The sequence below is a fragment of the Muscardinus avellanarius genome, assembly GCF_963383645.1.
Source record: "Muscardinus avellanarius genome assembly, chromosome: 9".
Taxonomy (NCBI): Eukaryota; Metazoa; Chordata; class Mammalia; order Rodentia; family Gliridae; genus Muscardinus; species Muscardinus avellanarius.
Window position 1 is genome coordinate 7,416,648 of NC_137795.1, and position 20,239 is coordinate 7,436,886.

At 54.5% G+C, this 20,239-nt stretch overlaps 3 protein-coding genes across 3 annotated transcripts; all 3 read right to left on the bottom strand.

Annotated features, from left to right (window-relative positions):
• Window positions 1-1,945: 1,945 nt before the first annotated feature.
• HOXA1 (homeobox A1) lies at window positions 1,946-3,395 on the bottom strand (the record flags this gene model as incomplete). The annotated part of the gene is made up of 2 exons (XM_080701986.1): window positions 1,946-2,304; window positions 2,738-3,395. 2 exons carry the CDS (start codon window positions 3,393-3,395, stop codon window positions 1,946-1,948), a joined length of 1,017 nt encoding a protein of 338 aa, XP_080558112.1.
• A 4,260-nt stretch (window positions 3,396-7,655) lies between these two features.
• Window positions 7,656-9,488, bottom strand: HOXA2 (homeobox A2; the record flags this gene model as incomplete). The annotated part of the gene is made up of 2 exons (XM_080701987.1): window positions 8,996-9,488; window positions 7,656-8,395 (listed from the first exon to the last, which is right to left on the bottom strand). The coding sequence occupies exons 1-2, from the start codon at window positions 9,390-9,392 to the stop codon at window positions 7,656-7,658; spliced, it is 1,137 nt and encodes a 378-aa protein (XP_080558113.1). The 5' UTR covers window positions 9,393-9,488.
• A 5,335-nt stretch (window positions 9,489-14,823) lies between these two features.
• Window positions 14,824-17,926, bottom strand: HOXA3 (homeobox A3; the record flags this gene model as incomplete). Its single annotated transcript, XM_080701985.1, has 2 exons — window positions 14,824-15,623; window positions 17,401-17,926. 2 exons carry the CDS (start codon window positions 17,924-17,926, stop codon window positions 14,824-14,826), a joined length of 1,326 nt encoding a protein of 441 aa, XP_080558111.1.
• Between the last annotated feature and the right edge of the window lie 2,313 nt (window positions 17,927-20,239).

The window sequence follows — 20,239 nt, forward strand, 5'->3', positions numbered from 1 at the left end:
ACTTTGAACTCTCTCATTTGCTGGTTCACTTTGTCTGAAACCCACCTGGGTCAGAAGTAACTGGCGGCATCCACAGGCTCTCCTGGAAGAGCCTGTTGAGCTCAGAGAAAAAAATAAACTTTTTTTCTGGGTCATGTGGCATGGAATTAGAACTGTGGACCCTTCACAAACATGATGGCTAGGAAATCAAAGCTGAGTTTGAAGGGAATGAGACTGGCAGCTCAGAGATGGGGGTGAGGAAGGGTGAGAAGGGAATGGGAGAGGCGGCGGCCAGGCTCAGCTTAAAGGGTGGACTATATTGGAAGAAGGGTGGGGTCCCCAGGGTCCCCACCCTCACAACTTCTTCATACTGGAGCTAATGAAAAGGGACTCTCTTCACTCTTGGTTCACAGATGTGAGGAAAGACTGACTGGAGACAGTTTCAGCTTTTGAAGGGGGCTCTGTTTATACATACGTCAACATTCAGTTGGAGGTGAAAAGGTTAGCACTTGACCCCGGAAGTACCCATGTTTGTTTCAAAAATAGATGTGCTTCATAAATGTCTCCGCCATTCATGTTTTCATTATGAACTTTATAATAGTCACAGTAATAATAATAATAAAGGAGCTTATGTTATTTCAAGGAGCATCAAGGGAACTCGATTCAACAGACCTTAGTGAGGTGAAATCACACTCACAGCTACAGGGTCATGGAGAGCGGTCATTTTTATCTAAGGAAAGGCCTCCTGCTTTGAAAACACACAGCACCCTCTTTCCTTCCCAGGTGAAACCGGCCCAACTCCGTAAGAAGCAACAGATTGTAACCCTGCAAAATACACAGATGCTTAAGCATACCTGAAACGTGAATATATTTATTACAGACATCGTAAGACCCGTAAACTCTGCTCTGGATCATCACATCACTGCAGGATCTCAGAGCTGTTCATGATTGTACAGGAAATGGGGACTATCATAGGCTCACAAAGGTAACTGATAGAACTCAGTGTGATACTTCAGGGACATCCAGACATTGTGCGACATGCAAAAGACTATTCACGAATCACACAAAATATACATTCACTGTGCCGTCCAACACATTAACAGTGGACCCGAAAGTACATCATATCCAGCTGAGAACACTGGGGAAGAAGTTGAACAGAATAATACCTCCAGGTCCCAAATAATCCGGCCCGAATCTTAAATGGAAGGTGGCAAAGGGAGCAGGAACAAGAGAATTGGGGAGAGGTCAGCCCAGGAAACCTCGTTTCTGAGCCTTGCGCTCTTCAGGCCCTAACTCACAGGAAGAACAACTTGAGGCTGCCTGTGAGACATCAGATAGGCCTAAAGGAGACCAAAACTCTTCTTTCCCCCATAATCCTATAGAAAATCTTACCAGTTCTGAGAGTTTGCTCACCCTGTCTGATTTAATCATCTAAACATTTCTAGAAAATCTGTATAAAGATAAATCTCTCAGGACCAAGTATTTACAACCAGCAAACTCGCAGACATGAAACTGAACTGAATTGAGGGATGAGTTAATTGTGTAAACACACTTCTAGTGCATCTCTCCTACCTCTATAGCCTACTTTTATGGGCAAGGTAGCAAAAAACTGTAAGTAGATATAGGATGAGATGCGTCCTCTGGCAGGTTTCTGCTGGCAAAGTGGACTCTTTTCCAAAGGGCACCTGGAAGGACCAGTAGGTTCCGTAAAATCTGCTAAAATCAGGAGGGACGTTGGTGGCCAACCAAAATTGATACTGCCACCCAATCGAGATTAAGGACTTAATCTCCCAGCAAGTGTCTGCTCCAGAATTCTCTGGAAGCACTTTATCCTGGCCAGGAGCTCCCGAGATAGTATCAGAAAGGAAGAGAGAAACTGTAAATGGAAAGATAAGCTAAGAATGTGCTTTGGGTAAGAAATTCCAGCCCCGGGAGAAGCCGAGGCCGGGCGCCTGGAGCTGGGGCCTCAGTGGGAGGTGGTCACAGTGTCTGAGGTAGTAGAGCCGGGGGAAGGAACGCAGGGCGAGGAGCTGGACTTCTCGGAGGATTCCTCAGGCGTCTTCTCCTCGCTCCCCGGCGGGGTGGCCGGGGAGATGGGCAGGAGCCCCTCCTTCTCCCGTTTCTTCTGCTTCATTCGGCGGTTCTGGAACCAGATCTTCACCTGGGTCTCGTTGAGCTGCAGGGACGCGGCGATCTCCACCCTGCGGGCGCGGGTCAGGTACTTGTTAAAGTGGAACTCCTTCTCCAGCTCCGTGAGCTGCTTGGTGGAGAAGTTGGTGCGCACCGCGCTCGGCTGGCCCACGTAGCCGTATTCTCCAACTTTCCCTGGGGTCGGGTAGGAAGGGAGGAGAGAAAGAGGTAAAACTTCTTAGATGGACAGGAGAGCCCCTCTGCGCTTCAGAGCGTCCGCTCAGGTGCAGCAACGCCCCCCTCGACACAGCCCCGGCCGGGGAGTGTGAGTGATGAGTGTGAACCTGAAGTCAGCCATTAGCGTGCTCAGACCCGTGATGAATGGAGCCTGGAGATATTAAGAGCACCCTCGCGCCAACGTCAGGCCCCACGCACATGCACACGCTGCCGACTTCCAGGACGTTTAAACCCCTCTGAAAACACCCCGGGCCGGAGACGCCTTCGCCTCCACACACCTGGGCACAACTCCCGCACCCTAGGCACTAGCCAGGGGCAGTGACCTTTCTTAAACAACCACCCGGTTCCTCGCAGAGTCCTCTAGCAGCGTCCAGTGGCCGGCAGGACTGACCTGTTTTGGGAGGGTTTCTTTTGACTCTCATCCAGTCGAAGGTCTGCGCTGGAGAGGATGTCTCCGACGCAGGGGAGCGACAGGCTTCTTGGCTGGCGTGGAGAGGGGACAAGGGGTTATTATACGTGGCCAGGGCCAGGCTCTGGCGCTCTTGTCCATAAACGTGGTGGATGTACTGAGGCGAGCCCACCGCGCCCCCGGCATAACCCTGCTGGTGGTGGTGGTGCTGGACCGCGGGAGATGAGAGGTTTCCACAGTAAACAGCGGGCGCGCAGGGGGGGTACCCGCCACTTACGTCTGCCTCCTGATTCAGCCCGTAGGGGCTGTAAGGCGCACCGAAGTTCTGAGCGCCGTAGCTGGGACCACAACTAGTGTGGGGGTAGGACACCCCCGGGTTCCCAGAAGTCTGGTAAGTGGCCGGCTGGGAGTGGTGGTGGTGGTGGTGATGGTGGTGGTGGTGGGAGGGGGGCGAGCTGATCTGCACACCCCTGCCCACCAGGAAGCGGTCGTCGCCGCCGCAGCTGTTGGCACTGACCGCGCACGACTGCAAAGTTGTAATCCCGTGGTCGGAGGGGTAGGCTCGCGCCGCGCAGGTCCCCGCGTCGCCACTGCTAAGGATGGGGTACTCCAGGAAGGAACTCATCCTTGTATGGTCCATCTGTCACTGAGTGGCCGGGTCCTGCGAAGCCCTGGGTGACCGTGCCAACTTTCTCACTTCCTCCATGGGGCCGGAGAAGAAAAATGATATGGATGTACAGTGCGCGGGGGGGGGGGGAGCGGGAGGGGCGCGGGCGCGCGGGGCGGGCACGTGACCGGGCCAGCCAATGGCTGAGCCTCCTGCGAAAGTTGGCCGGCGCCGGCGGTGATGGATCGCCGCTTCAGTGGCATTTAAATCCCCGGCGCTCCTCAGTCTAGGTGACGTGCACCGGCCCCCCCAGCAGCCCGGGCGGCGGCGGCGGCATCTTCCCGGGCGGCGGCGGCGGACTCGGGGCGATGGGGCCCGGGGAGGTGGGGGCTGGAGGCTTGCCCCCGCCTCCGCCCCTCCCCGCCGAGCTGGGAAAGACCGACGCGCGCGAGGTGAGGGGGCAGAGGGTCCCGCTGTCCCGGGGCGGAGGTCGGTGGGCTCTCAGGGTGGCCGCCGGCCCGGCCGAGCCCGGAGCGGACGCGGTGAGATCAGCTCCCGCAGCGGGGCCCGGCCACCGGCTCCCACGCCCGCCATGGAGAGGGCAGCGCGCGGAGGACCGGCTGGGGGTAGCGGGGATGGGAGTGGAGGGCCGACAGCCGGGGCGACTCTCCCCGGCCCCGGGGTCTCCGCAGCCCTCTCCCCGGCCCCAGCCCGCCTTGGGCGAGGCCAGGTGGAGCCGCTGTGACTCCAGCCCTGGGGACCGAGAGCCCCCACCTAGCGCGCTGGGAAGGCGGGGGGGGGTTCTTCTCCGCCCTCCTCTCCCCTCGCTCTCCGCCCCTGTCTCCTCCCCACGCGGTTGGCTGGGAAAGCCCTCCCGGCGCTCGGCGGCCGGGGGAGGAGCCGGGGCGGAGGGAGGTGACGCCGCCGACGTGGCGGGCGTGGGGGCCGGGCCTGCGCTGCGGCCATCTGCCGGCTCCGCGGCGCCCAGAGCCCGCGAGCCTGCGCAGGCCTGCCGGCCGGACCGCGGCTCCTACGGCGTGCTCAGACCCCCCCACGCTTATTATTCTTGCTAGGAGTGGGGAGACACCCCCATGTAACGTCTGGAGTGGGGGCTGGCCTGGCAGGTTGGGGCGGCGGACAGATGGCTCCGGAGGGACCGGCCGCTCCTCGCCCCCAGCCGCACCTCCGCCCCACACCCGGCCGCGGGCCCCTGAACCTCCGCGTCCTTCCCGGGGGAGACGCGAGCAGCTCTGGACGCCATCCTAGGCCAAGGGTCCCGTCCTCCTTCACCCTCGCCCCACACGGGGGCCGCTGGGGTCGTTAATTGCCGTTTACCACTGGGTTTTGTGTCGACCCCGGACTTGTAGAGAGAAAAGGCCAAGGAGGGGCTGAGCCAGCTGAGAAGCTGTGCAGCCAGCGCTCACAGATTTTACTCTGATGTTGTTTACATTGGGTGAGACAGGTGAAATTTAATAATGAAGACTGTATGTGCATTTAGGGTCGCACCACACACACACACCCCGTTATCTCCTCCCCTCTATTTAAGAAAAATGGAAGGTTTTTCCAGGCATACGCGTCACTGACGCTTTCAGACTTATCTCCTGTAGAAGTTCCTCCAATACCTACCCACCCCCGGAACAGGGGGACTTACGCAGACCTTTGACTCTGGACTCCCTCGGTAGCAATGAAACATTTTCCCAAATATTTCTTTTCCGAATGGAATTTCCCCGTGACCTTTGACCCGCCCCCAAGCTCGGTGAGCGGGAGCAGGGCAGGAAAGTATCCCCGGCCCCATTTTCAGCTCGCGAGGACCCTCATCCCAGGGAGGCGGGGAAGGCACCCCTGGAGGCGGCTTCCTGGGGAGCGCCAGCCCTCCCGCGACGAGGAAAGATGGAGCTGGAGGAGGGGTGCGGGATGTCGGCGGCCGGTGCCGCGGCCGGCTCTCCCGGTCCTCATTCCGGTGCCTTTGTGGGCCTCCGCGGCCGGGGTTTGCACCATCCCCCGGGCTGGCTGTGGGGAGCTCCGGCTGCGCCCTCTCCCTCCTCTGCTAGCGCCTGGCCTCGCTTTCCCCTCGGCCTGGTTTCGGGGAGCCTGGGCGGGAGGCTCCCTTCGGGATCACACACTGGCACCCGCACTCCGGCCCGCGGGAGGACGGGCCGACAGCCGCGCCAGGCAGCGGCTCCCCGAGCCCGGCGCGGGGGCCCAGCTCGCCCCGCCTCCGCCGGCTCACAAAGGCCGTCCCGGGGGCCTCCGGCGGCGGGCTCCGGCAGCTCGGATCCTTCCCCACCGTTTCTGGCTCGTAGGCCAGAAACCCACCATCGAGCTGAAGTCTCTTTAAATGCCCGGGGAGAGCGGGTGAAAGGCAAGCCTGGTCCGGATTAAAGTACTCGTGCGCCAGCAGCTCGCTCGGCTGCAGGCGCCTCTCCGAGGCTCTTCTAGGAAAGGAGGGAGAGAGGAGGAGAGTCGCCGAGGTCCCGAGCTGTTCTCGGCCTGCGCGGCTCAGCCAAGCTGTTGTTTAAAAAGACCAATAAAAATGAATTATGACTAAACGCCTTCTCACTTAATGCTTTCGGACGGGGATCCCCGGCAGATACGTAAGAGGATTTTTATTTGTGCATGTGTTCCTGCAATTGATCTCTTTGATGACATTCTCATTCATAGAAAGCGTTTGATTTATGAGCCTAGGACGAATCGCATCCAGAAGCGGCGGCGCAGCCCTGGCCGCAGCCGGGACGCCCTGCTCGGCGCTGAGCCTGGGGCCAGAAACGCCCCACGGTCGCCGGGATTAAATGGCCGGGATTGAGTGTGTGAAGGGTGCGGGAAGGCAGGGAAACCCGCGAAGAAAGATCGCGGTTTCTTTAGGGCTTCCAAGTCTGCTGAGCTCTTAAATCAACCTGTCCACACACATGTTGCTGGCTATCTCAGGGTAAGTAGCCCTCAGGAAGGGCTAAGTAAGCACGGGAAAGACACCAGATGCGGGAGGAACCCAACAGCCAGATAACACACCCTCGATCGCATTTTATTGATATATCTTTTAAAGTGCTTTTTCTCTCTCTCTGCCCAACAAACTGGGTGCAGTTATAACCTGGGGTGCAGAAACGCCCCGTTTTAAAATCTCAACCTGCTAACCTGACTTCCAAGCTTTAACTATTCATTATTAGCAATGTAAACAGATTTAAGAATGAAATATTGATTTTTTTCTGATCCTAAAAAAAATTCCTAAAATGACTGGACCAGACAATTGGAAATAACCCTTTCTGCCTTGCATTTGCCAGCTAGTAACCATTGTTTTGTTTTATTTTGTTTTTCTCTTTTAGGTCTCTTTTTGCCTGAACCCATCAGCAGCTGGGAGATGAATCAACCACACTGAAAATGTGCGAGGCATTTGTGGGGGAGGGGTTGGAATGTAGATGTTTGAAGCAAACGTGTATAAATAAATGAATTGTTGATAACTTAGTTATTGACCTGGAGACTGGTCACTTGTTAAAGAAACTCCAAATTGTTCATTGCTAGAACGAGGGGTTTCTGTAGGCACTTTACTTTTCTATTTTCATAAGCGTAGGCCTGCCCAACTCTGAGGCTGTCCCATCCTATTTCTATTAACTATTTCAACAATGACTTTAAATCCATGACTTGACCCCCTACACTGAAAACCAAATCAAGTCTTTTAAAAAAAAAAAGCCTAAATTAAAAGAAAAAAAAAAAACACTTGTCAGAAGCCCTCATTGTTTTCTGGCTTTCTTTGTTGCTGTCTACTGAAGACTTTGAACATGCCACCTTAATAAATATATTAAAATTGAAAAAGAAGATAAATTATGACCAGAATTTTATTTGCCAAGTTAGAGTAAAAGAAACCACTATAAGCCTTGAGAAAGAGAGGGAGAAAAAAATAAGAAAGCTACTTATATAGCAAAGGAGAATTTATTCTACCAAAAATACGAATGACAGTGCACCCTAATGTAATACAAAAATAAAGAGAAAGTGACGGCACAATTTCTGGTCACTCTCTTGCAGGCCTCGGATATTGCTTTCAGTAAAATCACATAGATGGTTGTTGGACTGGGTTTAAAAGCACTGGAACTCCAACGTGATCTGTAAGAGGTGGCTCTGAAATCAGTCGGGTCAGGGAATCACTAAAGAAAATCCTCAACATTCAAAGGGGGAGGGGAAGTGGAGAAGAAAATAAAATTAAAAAAAAATCAGCTCCCGGAATTTAAAAAAAAAAAAAAAGGCCAAACCACCTGGTCAAAGGGGCATTTTGTTTTGTGAAGCTTTGTGTTGCTTTTAATGTTTTTAGTAATTCAGATGCTGCAAGTCGATTGTGGTAAGTGTGTCTGTAAAAAAGTCAAAGCTGTCAGCTGATATATCTACGGGACTGTCCAGGGAGCCGGGCAGACTGGGAGAGACGGCGTCTGAAAGCTGCAGGCAGGAGTCTGTGGAGAAGACGTTGAAGTCCTGTAAAGAAGGGACCTCCAGGGCCTCGGGACTGTCATTGTTTAGGCCCGCTCCACAGTTCTGGCCCATTGTTGGCAAGCAGTTGGGAGCAGTGGGTGACTGGTGCTGAAAATGTTTCAGATTTTTCTCATTGCTGGTTAAAGGAGACACGGGGAAACTTTGGGAGTCGCCATTGTGTCCATTGGGAACCTGCTGCTGGGAGAGGGCGTTCTGCTGAAAAGCGTAGGCTTCCCTCTCCAGCAGGGCCCCCGAGACGCCCAGGGCTTGCTCGAAGAGCGACTTCTCCTCCTCGTCCTCCTCCGCCTTCTCCGAGTCCTCCAGGCCCTTGAATTTCCCCTCGCCGTTCTGGTTCTCCTTGCACTGGGTCTGCCTCTTGTGTTTCATCCTCCGGTTCTGAAACCACACTTTGACTTGTCTCTCGGTCAGATCGAGCAGCGCCGCGATCTCCACCCTGCGGGGTCTGCACAGGTACTTGTTGAAGTGGAACTCCTTCTCCAGCTCTAAGAGCTGCGTGTTGGTGTAAGCAGTCCTCAGGCGCCGCGAGCCCCCGCCGCTGCCGTCGGCGGCTTCCAGAGACTCTGGGGAAAGGGGAACCAACGGGGAGACACACGCACGGTTGGAGGTGGCGGGGTCCGCGCGGGGTTACTCCACTGGAGAATAAACACAGCCGAAGAGATCAACTGCGACAAAATGGCCGCCCTGGATGCAGGAGAGCCTTTGTACTGTGTGCCCTGGGAGCCCGGCCCGGGGGGAACCCCATCTCCTCCACCTCCATCAGATTCCTGCCTCTGGCTCCCCCCAACCTCTGCATCCGGGAGCAAACTTTATATTAGCCGCAACACAATTTATAATTAATGCATCAGCTGCTTAGCTGAGCAGGAGCGATCTATCACTCTTCATTACTGTCAAAAAGCCAAACTCTAGGACAAGTAGACAAGAGGAGGTCAGTTCCAACTCAAATAAATCATCCCACATTACCCAAGTTAGGGAAAGTTTCCCCTCCTCTTCCTAAAAAATATGTGCGGAGCGGGGGTCCCCGGGCCCATAGCAGCCCCACTCCTGCGCCCCGGCGGGGAGGCCCGGGCACCCCTCCGTCTCCCGCTCCGGCCCACGCGCCCTCCTCGGGCAGCCCGGGGGAAGAGGGACCCAGGGCCCTGCGGCCAGGTCTCTGGACTGACCTTTGTGGCTGAGGCAGGCAGGGCCGGCGGCGGCGGCGGCGGCGGCGGCGGCGGCGGCGGCGGCGGGCGGCAGCGTGGTTTTCTTGGCCGCCTTCTTCTCCTTCATCCAGGGGTACTCGGGCGGCTGCAGGGCGCCGGCGGGCACCGGGCTGCCGCGACTGCCCGCGGGGCTCGGCTTGGGGCGGCCGCCAGCGCCGTGGCGAGGGTGACTGCCCGGGTTCAGGCTGGGAATGGTCTGCTCAAAAGGAGGAGGAATCAGGGTCGGGTGTGAGAGCGTCGAGGTCTTGATTGATGAACTTTGAAACGTTTCAGCGACAGGGGGAAAAGATGTCAGGCACTCAGCGAGCGACGGCTGGCTATTGATAAAACCAATCTCTCGCTCAAATTCGTAATTCATGGCCTTCTCCTTGGAGCCCCCTCGGAGAAAAAGTTCCCTCTTTTGGCGGGGCTTTGGGGGGGCAAGGCCCAGGAAAAAGGCGAGTGCGGAGGGGGAAAAAAATCTATCATAGAAGATCGCTGCTGGGGTGTTTTTTTTCTAATTCACTGATTACAGCCGTATGGGGACCGCGCTACTATTAAACTATTGAATTCATGGAGACAAGGTTGAAATTGGACCGAATTGGCCGTCACATGATTGCTTCTGCCCAATGACAATTTGGGCTTTAATCAAAAGAAGCCACTGTCTGTTTGATTGATCCAAAAAAGTCGAGAAGGAACGCCTCATTGGGGGCCCGCGAGTCTTTATTTACACTTTTTTTTTTCAAGGCAAAAATACATATATGTGGGTGTGGGTGTGAATGCCCCGAGAGCGCGCGGGGGGCGACGCTGCCCGCTGCCTCCGGGCCAGCCGGGGCCTGAGTGTCCGCCCGGGGGTGCGTGCAGTGTGAGCCGCGAGCCCCGCGCCGCCCGCGGCCTCCCCCGCACACTCCGCACATTGTTTGCGACTGTCGAGAAGACGCCTCGCACCTCACAAATCATTTGAGCACCTCGGCCTGACGCCTGCAGTCATTAACAAAGTAATCCATTAATCTTCAAAGTTTTGACACCCGAGGGCCCCCGCATCCCAGCCACATAAGTTCTGCAAAGACTGGAGGAAGGCGCACAGGCTGCGGAGTTGGGCGAGGGAGAGGAAAGGCGGAGGGAGGGAGAGATGGAGACAGAGAAGGAAGAGGAAGGATTGTGGGGTCCCCCCTTTATTTCCCTTCCCTCTACTTTTTTCTAATCTCTCTCTCTCTCTCTCTCTCTCTCTCTCTCTCTCTCTCTCTCTCCCTCCTTCCTGTCTTTCCCTGCATCCCTTTTTCCTGTCCTCCCCTCTCCTCCTCCCATCCTCCAGCCTGTCTGCCCATCTCTGCCCCAGTTCATCGCCCCCTCTCGAGGTCCAGCCTGGATTCCGCCCCCGGGCCCATTGTTAGCCGCTTTGCTGCGGCAGCTTTGCATCTGGTTCCAGCGGGCAGCTGAAAGCAGGAGGCGGCTCTCGAAGCTTCCCGGCCTTCCAGCGCCATCAACTTCTCAGGAGTGGCTGGAGGAGAGATGAATGTGCCAGGCAAGGCAGCAACCCCAGGCCCAGGTGTCCACGTCCCCGTAGCCAGGGCAGCAGCCAGCCAAAGAAACGCCGCCCCGAGCAGGCAGGGCGTGCGGCTCCTGGCATTCTGGGTTTTATACCCAGAAACCCAGCTCGGGTGTGGTGAGTATTTCCAATTTCCAGGAAGCCTGGAGGAAGTTATCAGCAGGAAGGGAGGCAGACGCTGGCTCCTCTCTCCCCTTCTCTCTCCCCCTGCCCTTCTGTTCCTTATCCTGGTCCTCTGGTTGGGTTCTGGTTGGTTCAGATGCAGCGGGTGTTCCTAGGTGTTCCTTGGCCGCCTGAATCGCCTCCCACACCTTCCTGCACCTTGGACACCAGAGAGGTTTGCACCCCGGTTCTGGTGTGGAAAGGGCACTGCGGGGGTAGAGAGGGCGACCCAGGGAGGGGTTATAAAGGTTCTCCTTCTTTCTCCTTCATTCTTTTTCCCAATTCCGAGACTTGAGACTGAGAGTGTCTTGGATGGTGCTGGAGGACTGAAAAGACAACACCTTTAGGTACCAAACAATAACTTTTTTAAAAACCCTCCAAGCCAGAAAGAGGGGAGGAGAGAGAGAGAGAGAGAGAGAGAGAGAGAGAGAGAGAGAGAGAGAGAGATTTGAAGGTACCTCCTTCCCCCCTCCAATCCCTCAGGATGCTGATTCGGTTTTGCTTCCTTTGAAATGGACCAAGTGGTCAGACTCCCCCAGGCCGGCAGGCATCAGTGGCAGGAAAATAAATCATCCTGATGGCCAAAGAGAGAGAGGTTGGCCGGGGAGAGAGAGAGCGCTTCGTAGAAAACAAGAAAGGCTGACCAAGGAGAAAGGGCAGGACTCCATCTCCGAGGCCGGCATCCACAGGATTTGGGTTGGAAATGAGATATAAAGTGGCCTCCAACCTTGACCAGCCCCAACCACTGCCTTACAGATAGAGACGCTATTTTGGAAAATGTGAGGTTTTTCAGTTTTCTTGCTTTTATTCCAAACAAAGCTCTGAAGGAAGTCTGGGCGCGATCAATCTTGCTCACCAAAAGCCTTGACAGCTTCTGGCCCTTAAGAACACATTTCAGCTTCGAGCTCTTTCCAACATCAAATGTGGCTGAGCAAAGAAGAGCAGGAAACGCAAGTAAACAAGGAAAACTAGCCTTTTAGAAGATGTTTCTTGGCAGTGGAAGGGTTCTAGGGCTGCTTGTAGGAAAGGTGCTTTGTGGATGCTGGGATGGTGGCTTTTGGCACTGGCTTTTACTAGAAAATATTGAGGGTGATGGGGAGGGGAGCCACAGAGGGAGAAGCGCTGGTCCCTGTTGCTGGGCTTTGTCAGGGGCTGCGTGGGTGAGAGCTTTCTGCTGGCTTCAGCTGCCTTAATTCAAATACCATCTGGAAGAAAACCCTTTTCTGAGACTGTTCAACACCGAAACCTTCCCCAGATCTATTACTTTAACTCAGGAGCTATTTTAATAAGGATTTCTTTTGAATATCTAGGAAGCTGAGGTGAGATCGATATTTTTTTTTCTTTGAAAGCCAAAATGAATGTCTCGCCTGGCACGATTGGGGAAATCACATTAGATTTTCATTTTACAATCTCTGCCCTGAGGGAAGAAGGAAGTCTGCAACCATTCCTCCTTCAGCTAAAGGGTAGATTTTAGAACTGGGTGCAAATAGTGGTATCCCTAAGAGATTTTTCATCTTGGGTGGAGATTCATATATTCTCTCTCTCTCTCTCTCTCTCTCTCTCTCTCTCTCTCTCTCTCTCCCTCCCTCCCTCCCCTGTTCCCATACTCACTGTTCTTTATCTTACAGGTAATTTTATATGTGTCTCTAAGATAATGACTTAGAAAGAAGACTCCTGTATCTGCTCAGCATAAACAACCAAAGGCAGAAGCTCCAATCCTCACAAAACCTAGCTTTCTAGCCCCTGCCTTTCTGAGATCCATGCCATGTTTTGGGAGGCTGGGGTGGAGGAGCAAACCCACTCCCCTCATGGCCAAACTCTGAAAAGAAAAATAATAAGTCAGGAGCTGTGGGGTAGATTAGGCAAAGCACCTCTGGGTGTGAGAAACGCACCCAGCTCTCTGCAGCCCTGGCCCTGCATCCTCTGTCCCTTTTTTTTTTTTTCTTAAAACATGAAGAGGTTCCCTAAAGGACCTTAGTTGGGACCTAGACGGTATCCTAAATGGTATCCAGTGCCTGCTTCTAAGGGGTCTTTGAGGGAGCTTCTCTGGGGAAGAGCGAGACCATGATGACGGATATTTTGGGTCACAAACAAAATGGCGACATTTTTTTTTTCCTCTTCTGTCTTTGAAAAATACAATCCAAAGAGGATGAGGGCTGACTCCTCACATCAGATGCTCCCGGTCCCCAGACGCAGGCAGCTCCTCGCTTCCAGTGGAGGGGTAAGGATGGGGATGCGGCTCTGAGGTTTGTATCTCCCGCATTTGCACCCTTCTCCCAGTGATTCTTGAATCGCGGATGGGAAGCCGCCCCTTCACGGTGCCTGCCTTGGCCTCTGCCAGCCAGCCACTAGGCAGCCCTATCTTAAATCCAGGAGTGGAAATGTAATATTTAGCTCCTGTGACATCAAATGAAAGTACTTATACAATTGCGTTTTTATTAGAAAGATACCAATCTCGTTTCTCTCTCCTCCTCCCCCTGGGGCCATAAAAAGAAGGAAGGAGAGGAAATAAATCCAGAGAGTGGCAATCGCTAAATTCCTGGAGGAAAGGGTTGCTGGGATCCAGGCAGTCCAAGGAAGGGCTCAGATTCTCCGGAGCTCGCGCTTCTGTTGCTGGAGGTCTGGGGGCTTCGGTCCCGTTGGAACCGCTGCGCTCTGCGTGGCGGTTTTAGGAGAGATTCCCCCCCCCCCCCCATGGAACCATAAAGAGACCAGAGCATCCGCGAAGGACACCGCGAGCCCGATGGCTCCTGGAAGGTGCTCAGGAAGGTGCTCAGCATCCTCCGCCAGGCTGGCGATTCCCGGGGTGGGACCTTGGCTGGTCCACTTCGGGCCCTGGAGGATCCTGGGGGAGCGTCGCGGGCGCCCACTCTCCGCTGGCCGCGGGGCACCTGTGCGCCCCCCGCCGCGCCTCGGCCGGCTGCCTTTGTCTCTTCGACACGCCGCACTCCGCCGACCCTGCGCCCTCCTCCTGCCTCCTCGGCAGCTGGGAACCAGGCGGCGCAGAGGGCCAGCCGCGCGGCGGCGTTTCCAGAGCTGTCACCGCCGGGAATCACGGCCGCCTTCCCGAAAATCCGCCGAGCTTTCAGGCGAGCGGCCGGCCAGGCCCCACTCCGGAGCCCAGGGCTGCTGCGGCCTACCCGGCTGCCTCTGCCTGGACTCCACGCAGACCCCACCTGCAGGCGAAGAACCCCTTCGGAACACGGATATTAATCAGAATAAAAACTTTATTTTCTTGTTTTGTTTCTCAGAATGTGAGCAGCAAGGAATGTAGAACCCTCAAAACAAATCTAGCCTTTTTCGCGTTTACAGATTGTTTTTTCTTTTTTTTTTTTTTTCAGTTTTGCGGGATGTTACAAACCTAAATAATTGTTTTCAAACGCTGGATCCTCTCTGGTTTATTGCATCGTTACCTTTTTTAATAAAGGAATTGTATTTCCCTTTCAAATAAAAAATGTATATTTACGCCAATACGCCATTGAACAAAAGGCCCAAGAAACCTTCTGAACAATCAGGGTACAGAATTTCTTTAATATAAATACGAACGGATGGGGATAAATAATATTTAAAACTTAGACTATTCAATGCTTGCAAAAAAAATATAAATAAATCTGACCGTTCACCAGCACACACACGGAAAGACGTACACTTAGTCATCCTTACAGGAAGTCCCTGTTTCAAAGCGCCTTGATTTTTTTTCTCGCTCTTTACAAGAAGTGCAATTTAAAAAACTAAAAATTAAAACAAAACGCAATCGCTTCCCCCTCGGGAGCCATAATGTACGAACAAATTCACATTGAAAACTCGACTCGAAATTTGTTCATATACCCTGTTTCTGTTCAAGGAGTGGCGAAGGTAAAGGGCGCTGGGCCAGGGCCGAGCGAGGGGCCGGGAGAACAAGCACTACCGATACTGACGACTGCCGTTCCAGCAACCAGAATTGCTACGTCACATAAACTATAAAAATGCATTACCAAAGAAAACAAAACGGGGGAAGGGGGCGGAGGAAAGAGAAAAGGGAGGGCTAGGGGAAAACTTAAAAAAAAGAAAAGAAATGCGAGGCTGGGGACTCTCCTGGCGCGCAGCCCCGAGCCCACCATCACAGGTGGGTGAGCTTGGGCGCTTCCTGAATTCTTCCCTGAGAAGGATGGTGGGCCGTAAGGTCCGTGTAGGTGGGGTGTGGCTCCCCGGGCCCCGGCCCGTGGTGGTGACCGCTGCCCAGCGGCCCGGCGCCCCCGTAGTCCATGGCGGCAGAGGTGGCGTGGGGGAGGTGAGTTAGGCCGAAGAGTGCGGGCCCGGAGTTGCTCAGGGGCTCCACATAGCTGCCCCCCACGAAGACGGGGCTTCCCTGTAAGTGTGGGGTCCCATAGCTGCCGGCGCCCTGCAGGCCGTGAGCATGCGGGTCGTAATCCGGGGTGCCCCCTGCGCCCGCGCCCGCGTAGCGCTTCTGGGGGGGCGGGGGCGGGGCGCAGCTGGGCAGGGGCGCGGGGTAGGAGGCGGGGGGCAGCCCGTAGGTGCCTTGCGGGGGCTTGGAGAAGGGCGGGGGCGACTGGGGCTCGTATGGGACGCTGTGGACCAGCGAGTGCATAGAGTTCAGGTAGCCGCCGGCGCCGGGGGGCGCGGGGCTGCGGCTTGGGGACTGGCCCCCCGACGACGGCAGCACGCCTTTGCCCTTCTGGTCCTTCTTGTACTTCATGCGGCGGTTCTGGAACCAGATCTTGATCTGGCGCTCGGTGAGGTTCAGCAGGTTGGCCATCTCCACGCGGCGCGGCCGGCACAGGTAGCGGTTGAAGTGGAACTCCTTCTCCAGCTCCACCAGCTGCGCGCTCGTGTAGGCCGTGCGCGCGCGCTTGGAGGAGGCCTGGCCCGGCGGGCTCTTGTCGCCAGCGCAGCTCTCCCCTGCCAGGACAGAGAGCAAGAGCGGGGTCAGGGGCTGCTGGGGCCCCGCCCCCGCCCGGCCGGCCCGGGCCCTCCTTTCTCCAGGACCCAGAGACCCCTGGTCGGTCAGGCCCCAGAGAGAAAGAGGAAGGAGACACTGCCCTCGCTCCTGCTGGGGCAAAGCTGCAGGTGGCTAGTGCTAAGGGGCGGGTCGCCGGCCTCCTGGGGAGGAAGGACTGGAAAGCAGGACCTAGCTGGCCTAGCTGGTCTGGAGCTCCTCCCCAGCTCTTCCTGACTCATTCGCTGAGGCTCCAGGCCAAAGACAGCAAGCTCCCTGTGGGCAGGTCTCACATTCCCTTGCAAGTAACTGACAAGTGGACAGCTAATGTATACACTCAACCCATCTCTCCTCCCGCATGTCTGCCAAATGATTATAAAGTAGCTTCAACTGGTGATTTTTATTTTATTTTTTATATTTTTGGTACCAGGGGCATTTGACTTCTGAGCTACACCCCTAGCCCTTCTTATATGTTATTTACTTATTTATTTATTTATTTACTTATTTTTGCGGTACTGGGGATGGAATCCAGATGCACTTTACCTCTGCGCTACACCCCCAGCCCTATTTTTTATTCTTTATTTTGAAACAGCCTCTCACTGAGTTTTTTTGCAATGGGCCTCACTATGTAGGCAAGGCTGGCCGCCTCCTGTCTCAACCTCCCAAATGCTGGGATTACAAGCATGCACCACCATGCCTGGCTCCATTTTATTTTTTGTAACAGGTCTCTTAATGTTATTGAGGCTGGGCCTTGAGCCTGAGATCCTCCTGTCTCAGCCTCCCAAGTACTAGGATTACAGGTGTGGGCTATCGCCCCCAGTGGCTACTTTTTAAACCTACCCAGAAGAGACAGACAGAGTGGAACCCCCAAACTGGAAGGCCTTCTCTGCCCAAAGAGCTGTCACTGAAGCTATCCCTTTCTGGTGGGGAGGCCCAGGCCCTTCTTGGTGGCCTGTTCATTAGGCTCCCCACGTCATCAAGCAGCCTGCCCCAGCTTTGTTCACCACTCTTGTGCCCTCCTGTCCTCCTGGCCCCCCAAATGCTGGCTCTGAAGGTCCCACATGCTCAGGCTCAGGCCAAAGCCTGGTAACTGGAGAAGGCCTGGACAAAGGTAACCAAGATGCTGGGAAGCCCAGGGCCTGGGGCCTTTCCTCCACTGGAGTCAGTTCCAGGAGGCCCATGTGGTTCCCATTAGGAGGAGGAGCTGAGTCCCCTCCCCCAGGAGATCCCCGGCTGCCTTCATTGTACTGAGTCTCACTCAGCAAGGCCTTCCCAGAGATAAGTCAGCCACTCCATCTGCCCAAGCAAAAATTGGCTCTGATTCTAGACAAAGCATGGGTTTTGACTTGGGTGACTGGGCGTGCTTTTATTCTGCCACCTTTCCGTATGGGGAGGGTATCACTGTTTCACTAGAATAGAGGAGCTGAGCTAAAAGAGACAGAGGAACTCAGGATGTTTCGGCCTAGAGGTCAGAACTCCAGGAGCAGAACAAGGAGGGATTCTAACTTGATTAGGCGCGACCAGCCCTCGGAGAGGTCCAGAGACTCCCATCAGACTTGCCCCTGGGGCTTCCTGCTCCACGGAGGCCTTGACACCTCCCTAGATGCAAAGGTTCTGAGAGCCTGGGGGAGGGGGGCACTGGAGTTCTGGTGCTTCCAGCCCTGGGCTGTGGCCTGTGGCCGGAAGGGGCCTGGGGCTGGGGACCGGCGGAGGACCCTCCTCCAGAAGGCACCGTTTTACCTGAGCTGGAGCCGCTTGTTTTCTGCTTTGTGTTTTGCCTGGACTCCTTCATCCAAGGGAAGATTTGTTTGGCCACGGTGGGCGAGTTGAGCAGGGGGCTCTTGGCTGCGCTGGCGGGGGTGGGGTTGCTGTTGGCATTCTGAGGCGGGGACACGGAAGAGGGGGGCGGGGGCGCCGCAGGGGTGGGCGCAGGGGGCTGTGGTGGAGGCTGGGGCGGCTGTGGGGCAGGGGGTGCGGCCTGGGGTGGCGGTGGGGGCAAGGGCGGGTCGCCCAGGCCTGGGGGCTGGCCGGGCGGCCCGTTCAGGGCGCGCAGACACGCCTCGCCCAGCTCGTGCGCCTTGGGATGGCCCCCTGCACTGGCGGGCGACTGGAGCGAGCAGGCGGGTCGGTGGTAGTCGCCATCCGTGCCCAGGGCGGCGGAGGCCGCATACGGCTGCTGACTGGCATTATAAGCGAACCCGTTGGCTGCCTGGTAGGGGTAGCCACCGTAGATCGCCGAGCTGTCGTAGTAGGTCGCTTTTTGCATCGCGTTGTTTCACGATCGTGATCGCACACTCTGACAGGGGCTGGACACCCGTGAGGGCGCACATTGGCACGCCCCCGCGGTCACGTGACGCTCCGCCGCCAATGGCCGCCGCGCGCAGACCTGGGGGGGCGAGAAGCGCAGCGCGGTGAGGGCTCGGCGCAAATCCATCTTACTCTCAATAGCTAAGTGACATGAAAGCCATAAAAGAAAAAGTGGTCAGCAATATTTAGCAGCACGACTTGGCCCCGGGCGCAGGGAGCCGCGCTATAAAAAGCCGCTGGAATTTACTGGCAGCTACAAATATTTGCTTAACTTGCGTCTGGAGTTGGGGGATTTTCCGGGGAGAGAGAAGGAGAATGAGTGAGGGCGGGAAGCCGAGTCTCTGGAGCCGAGGTCCAAAGGGAGAAGGGCCTGGCAGGCTAGAAAGAACAAGGTTCGAGCGTTTTTTTCCCCAGGGAAGAAGAAATGCCCGTGACCCTTCCACGCCGCTCCCCGACGTCGTCCCGGCGGCCGGAGCCTCTCCCTTCTGCGGAATCGGGAACCAGCAAAGGCAGAGGCAGCTCGGCTCACCCATCTTTACCTCGAATTCCCACTTCAGGACTGATACTTGCCAGGAGTCCTGAGATGGGACTTAATGGATGACTTCCCATCCAGCCCGTTCTTGGGCCTTCCTGCTCTCATAAGAGGACTGCACACACACACACACACACACACACACACACACACACACACACACACACACACACACACTCCAAACTGCCCTATCTGGTCATAGTGGATTTCAGAAGATGAGCTTGCTATCTACCTTTCTTCAGGAATAGGACCCATCTCCAAATGAGCCCCCTGTAATCAGGAAGGGGGAACTTACAAGTGTGTGTGTGTGTGTGTGTGTGTGTGTGTGTGTGTATGTGTGTGTGTACAGAGGACCAACAACACCCCATCCAGCAAGTCACAACTAACTAAAACCCTGGACAGTTCTTAGCTCTTTCTCTCCCGGTTCTCAGGCACTGCCCAGCAAGCACCGCACCTCTTTCCCCAAGTCTAAGAAGGTTCCCAGAGCCTTCTGCCTCTGACTTTCTGAGGTGTATTCAGAGCAACTACCAAATTCTACCTGTTAAAACATGATGGATTAGAGAAAAAAACAACCCACCAGGAACCTGAAAAACCAGCGTTCATCTCCATGACCACGGCTTGAACTCTCTTTCCAACTTAACGATAATAGGTTCTGTCTTAGAAACTGCTATGTGATTTGATGTATGGGGGTCATTTGGCTCTGGACCAGGCATGGAAGCCCAAGCCATCAAATCCTGCTGGAGTCCCCTGATCTTTTGTGCTGTTGGTGTTGATATTTGTTACTTGGCCTGTTTACCTGCTTCAGAAACACCAAGTAAAAGGTAATGCTGAGGGCTGGGGATGTCACTCAGGGGTAGAGCACTTGCCTAGCCTTCTGTTTGATCTCCAGCACTGCTGGGGGGAAATAAAATCTAAAAGGCAAGTGAGAACCTCAACCCTCCTTTATTAAGAAAACAGTTTGCAGATTTAAAATCTAAGTTTTCCTTTTGTTTTTAACCTTTGCGTGGCTAACATCTAAGTTCTGAGCGAGAAAAGTTCCACGTGAGTTTCATATATTCTCTCATATACACATTCAGAATCTTAGTCCTATGAAAACCGTAACGACAAATTCCTTTAAAAGTTCGCATTTTATGACCCAACTATGTATATCTCAGCATTATTCAAGTTTTCCAGGAACAGCAGATATTAACTAGAAATAAGCTAATGTAATAAGCATCTACCAGATTATAATTTTGTTTTTAGTAATAGACTCCTTTCTATTTCATTATTAAACCGACAATATGACCAACATCTGGAAAACAGGCACCATTAATTTTCCAGAACTTCAATTATAAATTACAGCATCTCTTATCCGGAGTTCCTGTGCATGATCTCCTGCCCTTGGAGTACTGTTTCTCTTTTGTAAACAAATCAGAAGCTACAGATACCACCATGGAAAGTAATAAAGGATAAAATAAAATTTAACACTGAACAGCAATTTTATGTCCCAGGTTCCTGTTCTCCCAACAAAATCGTTTCCCATTACATTTGACAGTGTTAATGTCTACCATTATGCATTTTTTAGATACGAGAGGCTGGTGTAAAATAAAACATCAGGTCAAGAAAATTAGACACTTGATCAGCAAGATATTAGATAAAGCAAAATGAAGTTGGTTTGGAACATGCAATGTTTCTAGTGACTTGCTAATCCGTTATCACAGGCTACACCGGCCTGCTGCTTACTTCAGCCCTTTCAAGTTG